The sequence below is a fragment of the Carcharodon carcharias genome, chromosome 6 (assembly GCF_017639515.1).
Source record: "Carcharodon carcharias isolate sCarCar2 chromosome 6, sCarCar2.pri, whole genome shotgun sequence".
NCBI lineage: Eukaryota > Metazoa > Chordata > Chondrichthyes > Lamniformes > Lamnidae > Carcharodon > Carcharodon carcharias.
In genome coordinates this window covers 139369993-139381942 of record NC_054472.1, presented here as the reverse complement: position 1 = coordinate 139381942, position 11950 = coordinate 139369993, and the positions used below count along the sequence as shown (strand labels likewise).

At 43.4% G+C, this 11950-nt stretch overlaps 1 protein-coding gene across 4 annotated transcripts in view; it reads right to left on the bottom strand.

Annotated features, from left to right (window-relative positions):
• Nucleotides 1-1321: 1321 nt before the first annotated feature.
• LOC121279419 (probable C-mannosyltransferase DPY19L4) overlaps nt 1322-11950 on the bottom strand; it is a 94505-nt gene continuing 83876 nt past the window's right edge. For all 4 annotated transcript variants that reach the window (XM_041190650.1, XM_041190649.1, XM_041190647.1 and 1 more), the window contains exon 19: nt 1322-3402. In XM_041190650.1, coding sequence (XP_041046584.1) covers nt 3229-3402 — 174 coding nt within the window. In that variant the 3' untranslated portion in view covers nt 1322-3228. The remainder of the gene's footprint in view (nt 3403-11950) is intronic.

The following is an 11950-nucleotide window of genomic DNA, read 5'->3' as shown; positions in this document are numbered from 1 at the left end:
AACTGATCTGAGTGGTGAAGGCCCAGGTTTCAGCTTCCCACAGAAACTCTGAACAACTCTCAACAGCTTGTGGATGGGCCAGGAAAGATGTGGCAACTTGCTCCACAAGTGGAACATGAGGAATAGCTTTAATTGTGACGGTGGCCATCCGAGTCAGACCATCGTCCAAATACTGAACTTCTTTCCCGAGAGACCCAATCCTGGTGGCATCACAACCATTCACAGTGTCAGCTGAAGCTATTGAATGGATTGTTAACCTCAGCATTAAATTGTAACTCCTTCCCCTGCCATACAAATAATAATAATGTATTGGGGATCTTGATTTTTCATCATAGAATTAATGACTTAGATGAAGGATGACAGTTATGTATCTAAGTTTGCAGATAACACTAAGTTAGGAGGCACAGTTTTACAGATGGGAGTAAGAAATTACAGAGGGACATTGACAGACTAAATGAGTGGACTAAACTGCAGTGAAGTATGAGGTTATTCACTTACGAAAAATAAATTGGAATATTTTCTAAATGGAGAGAGACTTTCAGCTGTGGAGGAACAAACAGATTTAGGTATTTGTATACACAAATCATTAAAAGATAGTGCACAGATTGAAAAAGTATCAAAAAAGCTACTGAAATGTTGTTTTATCTGAAATGGACTGGGATACATAGGGAAGAAAAGTGATGCTTCAGTTGTACAGAGATTTGGTCAGACTCCATTTGGAGTATTGCATTCAGCTTTGGGCACTGCACCTCAGAAAAGATAAACAGGCCTTGGAGATGATACACTGGAGATTCATCAGAATTATACCAGAGATTAAGGGGTTAAATTGTGAAGTTAGATTGCATAAACTTGGTTTGCATTTCCTTGAGTTTAAAAGATTGAGGGGTGATCTAATCGAGGTACTGAAATGCTAAAGGTGTACAAAGACAGACAGAGAAACAATTTCCTCTGGTATAAGAATCCAGAGTCAGAAGAGGGCATAATCTTTAATTTGCTAGGATTTTTAGCAGTGAAATCATGAAGCACTTCTTCCCCAGATAAAGGATAGTGGGAATTTTGGAACTCTATCTTTCAAACATTATGGATGTTGGGCCAATAGAAATGCTCAAGATATTTGTTTAATAAGGAAGTCAAGCAAGAGCGAATAAATTTAGTTTAAGTAAAAACAACCATGATCTATTTGTAATTGAATGGCAAAACAGTCTTGAAAGGATAAATAGCCTAACCCTATCCCAGATACTATCGCCTACACCTTACTATTTTTTCAACTCAGCAGGATTAACTTTCTTACCTACATCAGCCAAAATCCCTCTTAAATGCCTTATCATCATATTCATTTATTTTAATCCACACCATAGAGAGTGTTCTTTGACAAACATGTCATTGAAATAAAAATGTATTTTACAATATAACAAACATAACACAAGCTATAAAAGATATTTCCTAAACCCTCTAATACTCTGGCCTGATTTTAAAAAGCATCTTAAGTGGGTACTCTGCTCTACTTTACTACTGTTTCACCACCAAATGAGACACCAACTTGCAGTTATATTGCACTATATAAAAAAATCAAAAGGATAATTTTTGAGATTTTTTTTCTGCTCATCAAGGTGAGGAATGCTCTGCTGAGGAATGGAACGCTTTCCAGTTGAAGCATCTGGTGGTAGCATCAAGTATTCTCGGGTGAGGTATAGCACAGCCAGGTGAAGAGTAGTCATATTAGACTCAGAACATTAACTCCGTTTCTCTCTCCACAGATGCTGTCAGGCCTGCTGAGTATTTCCAGCACTTTGGTTTTTTTATTGCAGAATATAGCTGTCTCTACACTTTCACTGGCAAAAGATTACTCTCTGCTGTACCAGCGTGTCTCTTTTCCTCCGCTTTCCATACTAGGCATCCTGCGGCCTTTTTGAGTGAGATTACCAATTAGTATCAAAGTTGCTTTGTGTTGAAGGCTTTGAGACTGCACAAACTCATTTATAATGGTCATTAAAGCTATTCATCCCTTCAGTCTGGGCTAGACTTCAACATTGATCCTCAAGGTTAGTGTCTAACCTACTGAAGCATCTCTTTCCACTCAAAAGTTATTTTCTTTTTCAAAGTGAATGTGGTATTTTCCTTCCCTATTTTCCACTGTTACGTTTTTCTCTTCTCAGTAAAGGTGCTGAAATGGAAAAGCCAAATCACTTGCTTCCCACCTTTGTGACTATGGTAGTATTCTCCCCAATACGGGTCTGATAAGTTGAGTTAAAAGCTAGACCACAAAAAGGACATCAACGAGCAGCAAAATACATCACCAGCATTGTCTAAGTAATCTTGAAGTGCAGATGCCTCATTCTAGCTCATCTTGGTTTTTTCCCCTCATCTGATGTTCTGGAAGATGGTTCATGACAGCAGGAGTGTGAGACAATGTGTGAACAATCTTCTATCTCATTATATCACTCTTTAGAAATCAAGATTTTCTTGCAATTTAAAATTAAAAATATGTGGTGCCTAATAATTTGATACAAAATAAAATTCATTCGTAATATACAAGATCAAAGAACAGTTAGTAGTACATGTGGACTGCATGGATGTTAAACAAGACTGTTCTAAAAGATGTTCCCCTTTCAACTTACCAAGCTAGTTATTAAAAGAAACACTAACTTAGTCATACTTAATAACAATTTTTAGTAAGGCCTCAAGGATTCAACGCAAAAGTCCTGTTTCTCTGGGTATCCATAAACAAAAACAGTGAAGTAAATTACCCACTGTAATACTTTAAAAAAATGTTTACAACTGATATAAAAGTTGCTAAGCTTTGGGCAGAGCTCAGGCATGTAGACTAAATGTGCACAATGCTCGAGTATGCTTAAGCTCCACCTAGAGTGCAGTGGTTTTTAAGACCATGTGTAGCTCAGTAGGGTTTGTTCCTTATCCAAACAAGTAAATTCAATACTCTTCTGCAGCTGAATTAATAGATGTGGATTAACTTATTTCAACCTATTGCAAGTTTCTGTTTCAGTCCTCCATTCTGAACAACAATACTTGAGGGTGATTTCAAAAAGCAAGATTTGCCCTCTTTTCGTTTCAGACTAATTTGTAAAAAATAAGTTAAAAAACAACTGTTATTTATATGCTTTTAAAAGTTCCTTTTTAAAAGTCCATCTGTAAAATGAGACATTGCTTCAACACATTAAATATATGCAACACGAATGAGGGTGATGATTGGAAAGGTTTCAATCTTCATTAGTACTGAAATGATATCAGTGTATTGACTCTGTACATGCGATATGACCTATTCCAGTAAACACGAGTGAAATAGTTGACATATGGAGAATAGTCCAGTTTAATCTCATGGCAAAATCGTCCATACAGGGAAAACGCATAGTTTGCATCACTGTCTCCTTCACCATAAAGTATCTGGAAAAGGAAAATAAAATAAAATTGTAGTTGCTAACACAGAGAAAATATTCACATCAAAACACTCAGAAACAGTGGCTTTCACATTCTTAAGCACAGGAGCTTACTAAAGCATTTCACTTGCAAATTATTTACAGTACAGGAAAATTAAGCCCAATGAAGTCTGTAACGGTATTTTTCTCTATGAGCCAAGACCAAAACCAATCTACCACACACTCCTCCTGTTATTTAGATACACTAGAAGGGCAATTTCATTTCAAACAATTATTTGATTCCCTTAGAAATGCTATGAAATCTGTTCTGACAATTTGTGGCAGAGTTCCACACTCTAATCACCCCATGTGTAAATTTTGTTTCTAACCCCTTGAGGTTGTTTACAATTATCTTAACTCCTTCCTGCCCATTCATTGCTATCTGATCTTCTATCGTCACTCTTCAAAATTTTGAAGGATGCTTTTTGGTTAGCTTTTGTCCTCAGCGAAAGTGGAAAAGTGCTAGCTTCTCAAGTTTTTTGAAAACTCTAACCCATCATCCTAAATGATAGTTTAGTGTATCTATGAGTATATTTTTCATTGCTCCTGATAATGGGGCGTCCAAAACATACACAATAATCCAGATGATGTCCAATTTAAGTTCTTGTGCAAGTTCAACACTACTTCCTTGCTTTTTAACTCCATGGTGGGAATTCTCTAACCTTAGTGGAATGACGGGACTGTTTTTGGGTTGGGAACTTGACTCATTGATTTGTGTGCCTGGCCAATTCGGTTTCCCAGAGCAAGCTAATTTTCATCCCACCTCCAGGCTCCCTGACCGATTAGGGAGGACAGGTGGAATAACGCCTTCATTCTGTCAAAGGAAGGGTTTCTAATTAAAGGGATCCTGTCATGGGTTACAGTGGATCAAATAAGCATGGATTCCTAAGCCTGCAGCAACCACAGGAATGGAGGTGAGTCCTTGGAAGGCCACTGCCCAGGTCTCTCACTCTTCTTTGCTGCGGGATCTGAGGAGCTGCAATGAGGTGAGCTCACATGAACACAGGGGGAAGAGGATAATCTCCCCAACAAAGCAGGCCTGGGTGGAAGTGACCGAGGAAGTCAGCAGCAGAAGTATGGTCCCAGATCCAACCTGCAGACAGCACACCAAGAGGATCTGGGACCTCAGGAGGGCAGGACAGGTGAGAGGTGTCAAGCCCACACTGAATTTCTCAGCATTATCCTGCACAGCATTCAAGTCAACATGCCTTGAAGCACCACTCATTTCTCTCTGCAGACACCCAACATCCCCATCTGAACAGACAAAACACACTCACCCAATTTCCCTCTTGCACACATGCCTCCCAGTCACCCTGCATAAATTGTGTCCTTTCTTCCTTTCTACACAAACCTTCACTAGCACTCACATGCCTTCCTTACTTGCAAGAGAGATCATTTGGCGAGAGACAGAGATGAGTGACAACCTAGCAAGAGACTAATGATATCAAGGGATATGGGGATAATGGGGAAAAATGGCATAGAGGTAGATGATCAACTACGATCTGTTTGAATGGTGGAGCAGGCTTGATGGGCTGAATGGCCTATTCCTGCTCCTATGTTCAGAAAGGAGTGCCAGGATAAAGCTGGCAACTACAGACCAGTCAGTCTGACTTCAGTGGTAGGGAAACTTCTGGAAACTATTTTTTTTTTATTCATTCATGGGATATAGGCTTTGCTGACTGGGCCAGCATTTATTGCCATCCCTAATTGCCCTTGGGAAGGTGGTGATGAGCTTCCTTCTTGAATTGCTGCAGTCCATGTGGTATAGGTATACCCACAGTGCTGTTAGGAAGGGGGTTCCAGGATTTTGACCCAGCGAAAATGAATTAACAGTGATATATTTCCAAGTCAGGGTGGTGAGTGACTTGGAAGGGAACTTCCAGGTGGTGGTGTTCCCATCTATATGGTGCCCTTGTCCTTCTAGATGGTAGTGGCCTTGGGTTTGGAAGGTGCTGTTGAAGGAGCCTTGGTGAATTCCTGCAGTGCATCTTGTGGATAGCACATACTGCTGTTACTGTGTGTCGGTGGAGGAGAGAGTGAATGTTTGTAGATGTGGTGCCAATCAAGCAGGTTATTTACCCTGGATGGTGTCAAGTTTCTTGAGTGTTGTGGGAGCTACACTCATCCAGGGAGTGGGGAGTATTCCATCACACTCCTGACTTGTGCCGGTGGGTTACTCGTCGCACAATTCCTAGTCTCTGATGTGCTCTTGTAGTCACAGTATTTATAGAGCTAGTTCAGTTCAGTTTCTGGTCAATTTCTGGTAATGCCCAGGCTGTTGGTAGTGGGGGATTCAGTGATGCCATTGAACAGCAAGGAGCGATGCTTGGATTCTCTCTTGTTGGAGATGATCATTGCCTGACACTTACGTGGCACGAATGCTTCTTGCCACTTGTCAGCCCAAGCCTGGGGATATTGTCAAGGTATTGCTGCATTTGGACATGGACTGCTTCAGTATCTGAGGTGTCGCGAATGGTTCTGAACATTGTGCAATCATCAGTGAACATCCCCATTCTGACCTTATGATGGAAGGAAGGTAATTGATGAAGTAGCTGAAGATAGTTGGATCAAGGACCTTACCCTGAGGAACTCCTGCTTTGATGTCCAGGAGTTGAGATGACTGACCTCCAACAACCACAACCATCTTCCTTTGTGCTAGGTCTGACTCCAACCAGCGGAGAGTTTTCCCCCCCGATTCCCATTGACTCCAGTTTTGCTAGGGCTCCTTGATGCCACACTTTATCAAATGTGGCCTTTATGTCAAGGGCAGTCACTCTCACCTGACCTTGGGAGTTCAGCTCTTTTGTCCATGTTTGAAGCAAGGCTGTAATGAGGTCAGGAGCTGAGTGGCTTTGGCAGAAACCAAACTGGGCATCAATGAGCAGGTTATTGCTAAGCAAGTGCCACTTGATAGCACCGTTGATTACCCATTACTTTATTGATGATGGAGAGTAGACTGATGGGGCGGTAATTGGCCGGGTTCCATTTGTCCTGCTGTTTGTGTACAAGACATACCTGGGCAATTTTCCACATAGCCACTTGGCTAGGGGCACTGCAAGTTCTGCAGGACAGGTCTTCAGTCCTATTGCCAGAATATTGTCAGGGCCCAAAGCCTTTGTACTATCCAGTGCTTTCAGCTGTATCTTGATATCACATGGAGTGCATGGAATTGGCTGAAGACTGGCATCTGTGATGCTGGGGACCTCCAGAGCAGGCAGAGATGGATTGTTCACTCGTCACTTCTGGCTGAAGATTGTAGCAAATGCTTCAGCCTTATCTTTTGCACTGATGTGATGGGCTCCTCCGTCATTGAGGATGGAGATATTTGTGGAGTCTCCTCCTCCAGTGAGTTGTTTAATTATCCACCACCAGTCACGAATGGATGTGGCAGGACTGCAGAGCTTAGATCTGATCCGTTCGTTGTGGGATTGCTTAGCTCTGTCTATCACTTGCTGCTTTTGTTGTTTGGCATGCAAGTAGTTATGAGTTATAGCTTCACCAGGTTGACACCTCATTTTTAGGCATGCCTGATGCTGCCAATGGCCCACAGTACCTCATGGATGCCCAGCCTTGAGTTGCTAGATCTGTTTGAAATCTATCCCATTTAGCACAGTTGTAGTGCTACACAACACGGTGGAGGGTATCCTCAATGTGAAGGCGGGACTTCATCTCCACAATGACAGTGTGGTGGTCACTCCTACTGATACTGTCATGGACAGATGCATCTGTGCAGGCAGGTTGGTGAGGATGAGGTCAAATGTGTTTTTCCCTCTTGTTGGTTCCCTCACCACCTGCTGCAGACCCAGTCTAGCAGTTATGTCATTTGGGACTCGGTCAGTCGTGGTGCTACCAAGCCACTCTTGGTGATGGACATTGAAGTCCCCCACCCACAGTAGATTCTGCGACCTTGCCACCTTCAGTGCTTCCTCCACGTGGTATTCAACATGGAGGAGCACTGATTCATCAGCTGGGGGAGGCCCTCTGCTGGGCCCGTCCAGCCAGTGGGACAGGTGGCGTCTGGGACATTGTCTGTAAGATATGATTCCATGCGGACGACTATGTCAGGCTGTTTCTTGACTCGTCTGTGAGACAGCTCTCCTAATTTTGGCACTAGCCCTTAGATGTTAGTAAGGAGGACTTTGCAGGGTCAACAGGGTTGAGATTGCCATTTTGTTCTTTCCAGTGACTAGGTCGATGCCAAGTGGTCTGTTGTGATTTGGTTTGCTGTTGAAGCGGTTTGTTACAACTGAGTGTCATTGCTGTGGGTCTGGAGTCACATATAGGCCAGGTAATGATGGCAGATTTCCTTCCCTAAAGGGCATTCTTAAACCAGATGGGTTTTTACAACAATCGACTTTTAATTCCAGACTTCTTTTGAACCCGGGTCCCCAGAGCATTACCCCGGGGATTACTCTGGATTACTAGTCCCAGCAACATTACCACTACGCCATCGCCTCCTGGGACAAAATCAATAGTCACTTAGACAAAAGCAGGATAATTACAGAAAACCAACATGGATTCATTAAGGGAATTCATGTTTAACTAACTTGGAGTTTTTTTGTGGAGGTAACAGAGAAGGTTGATAAGGGCAATGCTGTTGATGTGGTGTATATGGATTTTCAAAAGGCATTTGATATAGTGCCACACAACAGACTTGTGAGCAGGATTCTGGCTCACAATGAAACGGAAATAGACACTTGGTTAAGAAATTGGCTGAGTGACAGGAAACAGACAGTGGTGATGAATAGTGGTGTTTCAGATTGGAGGGTGGTTTGTGGTGGAGTTCCCCAGGGATCAGCATTGGGATCCTTGCTCTTCCTAATGTCTATTAATGGCTTAGACTATGGTGTTCAGGGCACGATTTCAAAATTTGCAGATGTTATGAAGATTGGAAACATTGTCGCTTGTGATGAGGATAGTTTTGAACTTCAAAAAGGACAAAGACAGGATTGGGCAGACAAGTGGCAGATGAAGCTCAATGCAGAGAAGTATGAGGTGGTTCATTTTGGCAGGAAGAATATGGTGAGACAGTATAAAATACAGGGAGAAAAGGAGTTGCAGGAACAGAGGGACCTCAATGTATTTGTACATAAGTCACTGAAGATGGCAAGGCATGTTGAGAGAGCAGTTAATAAAGCCTTTAGTATACTAAGCTTCATTAATAAGGGCATTGAGTACAAGAGTAAGGAGGTCATGTTGAACCTGTATAAGAGGAAGCAGGGGCTTAGTGGTATTGTCACTCACTGGTATTACAGAGACCCAGGGTAATGCTCTGGGGACCCAGGTTCGATTCCCACCATGAATTCAATAAAAATCTGGAATTATAGTCTGATGATGACCATGAAATCACTGCCGAGCCCACATGAATGAATAACTTGCCATTTCAATACCCCACCTTGTCTCATGCCCACATGTCCGTCTTTGGCCTGCTGCAATGTTCCAGTGAAGCTCAACGCAAACTGGAGGAACAGCACCTCATCTTCCGACTAGGCACTTTACAGGCTTCAGGACATCATAATGAGTTCAACAATTTTACATCGTGAACTTTCTCCTCCATCCCCATCCTCTTTCTGATCCCCCTTTTTCCAATAATTTATAATTTAAAAAAAAATTATTTTCCACCTATTTTTAAATTTATTTCAATCTATTATTTTATCTCCACCTTTTAGCCCATTTCGATCCCTTGCCCCCATCCCACCCCCACAAGGGCCATCTGCCACTGGCTTGTCCTGGTTGCTACCCCTAATCTCCCCATTAGCACATTCCTTAGATATCACCACCACCATCAACACCCCTTTGTTCTTTTGTCAATGACATCTTTGGCAATCTCTTCTTTGCCTCCACTTATCACTGGCCCCCTACCCAGCTCTACCTGTCCCATCCCCCCCTCTACCAGCTTATATTTCACCTCATTTCTCGATTTCCTTAGTTCTGATGAAGAGTCATATGGACTTGAAATGTCAACTGTATTCCTCTCCGCAGCTGCGGTCAGGCCTGCTGAGTTTTTCCAGGTATTTTTGTTTTTGTGAATGAATAACTACTTCGGCCTCATCTTGAGTACTACGTCTAGTTCTGGGTGCCATATTTGAGGAAGGATGTGAAGGCATTGGAGAGAGTACAGAGGATCTTCACAAGAATGATTCCAAGGACAAAAAGCTGTAGCAATGAGGACTGAGTGGAGAGGTTATGACTGTTTTCCTTAATAGAGGTATTCAAGATCCTGAGGAGTATGGACAGGGTAAAGAGTGAGGAACTGATCTCACTCAAGAGACCACCAAGAACTAGTGGGCACAAATTCAAATAATTGGCAAAAGGAAGAAAGTGATGTGAGGAAACATTTTTTCACCCAGACTTGGAGTCTGGAACGAATTTCCTGAGAGGGTGGTGGAGGCAGGTTCATTCGGATTTCAAAACGGAATTGAAAAGAAAGAACGTGCAAGGCTATGGGGATAAGGCAGGGGAGTGGGACTAGGTAGAATGCTCTATCAGAGAGCCAGTGCAAAATCGATGGGCCAAATGGCCTCCTTCCACATTGTAAAGATTCTGTGATTCTGAGTGGCGAGGGTTGTTCTCCAGTGGCAATAAGTGCTGACCTGTTCGCTGGGAAGGAGGTCTTAGTCCAGGAGTTCCAGATGTCAACAGCAATGAGAGTCTGCACCTCCAGAGGCACAGGTACTCAGACATGTCAACAGAGCTGATCCTCTCTCTGCCTGTAGACCTGTTTTGCGGGGTCTTGCCTCTTTAAGCTCTCTGCCCTGAGGAAGGACATGTGGTTGAGGAAAAAGCAGCTGGTGCTGCTGCTGGTATTGCTCCTGTTAGGGCTGGAGCTGTGGGCGTGGACTCTGCACTTGCTGCTCAATAAAGTGGAAGGCAGAGCTATGTCAGATGATCCCATGCCATGGTGAAGACTGGCAGCAGGAAAATGCGGCTGAAGCAGAGTAAAGTGCTAGACAGGGTGTGGTGCTTTCCAAGATGTTGGCAGGCAGCTATCAAGCAGTGAAAGGAAGTGACGGAAGAAGTGATTTGAAAAGCAGCTTCTCAATGATCACGGCTGCAGCTCTTCTGTTTAACTAATCAGCTTGTCAGTTTCACTGAAGAAGTTCTTCCCACTGTGCACTTGCTTAGTGGCTCCAGTAAAGCACAGAAACAGCATGGAAGCCATTTGCTGTTGGGAAAGGAGGAATTCATGGTTAAAAATACTCTTAATTGCCTTTTTAAATCACCTCACCTTTCCTACCAGACCATGGGCATTTCCCCCTGGACTTGCAGACCATCTGGAGAAAGTCACAAGACAGCGGGATCAGATTGGGTCAACTGCAAGCTGCAAGACCCACTTCCACAAGGCTGAAAATTCTGCCCTTTGTCTGCAGCTACAAATCAAGGATTCCATTTGGCTTTTTTAGCCTTGTCTACTTAAACTGCCATTTTTACAACCTGTGTGTCTGCAGACACAGGCCCCCTGTTCTTCTACCCCACTTAAAATCTTGGCATTTAAGCTGCATTTACTTGACATTTTTTATACAGTGAAATGTGCCCACAGCCTGTCTGCCAATCCTGCAATCCTATTTATTTTGCAAGCTTTCAATTTCGCAGCAATTTGCCTTACTCATCAATTTAGTGTCATCAGAAAACATTGACATCGATCACTCAATTCTTAAATCTGACCATTTACGTACAGAGTAGGTAAGAGTATTTCCAACAAAGACCACTGTGCAATACCACTGTAATGATGACCATGGACCATGAAACCAATGTCGATTGTTGTGGTTTGCTAATAATACGCTTTAGGGAAGGAAATCTGTCGTCCTTACCTGGTCTGGCCTACATGTGACTCCAGACCCACAGCAATGTGGTTGACTCTTAACTGCCTTCTGAAATGGCCTAGCAAGCCACTCAGTTGAAACAAACCACTACAAAGTCACTAAAAAGAAATGAAACCGGACGGGCCACCTAGGCACCGGAAACAACAATGGAAATCGCAGCCCTGTCAACACTGCAAAGTCCTCCTTACTAGCATCTGGGGGCTAGTGCCAAAATTGGGAGAGCTGTCTCACAGGCTAGCCAAGCAACAACCTGACCATAGTCATCCTCACGGAATCATGCCTCACAATGTCCCAGGATCCACCATCACCATCCCTGGGTATGTCCTGTCCCACCGGCAGGACAGACCCACCAGAGGTGGGGGCACAGTGGTACACAATCGGGAGGGAGTTGCTCTGGGAGTCCTCAACATCGACTCCAGACCCCATGAAGTCTAATGGCATCAGGTCAAACATGGGCAGGAAAACCTGCTAATTATCACATACCGCCCTCCCTCAGCTGATGAATCAGTGCTCTTTCATGTTGAACATCACTTGGAGGAAGCACCGAAGGTGGAAAGTGTGCAGAATGCACTCCAGGTGGGGAACTTCAACGTCCATCACCAAGAGTGGCTCGGTAACACCACTACTGACCGAGCTGGCCGAGTCCTAAATGACATAGCTGCTAGACTGGGTCTGCAGCAGGTGGTGAGGGAA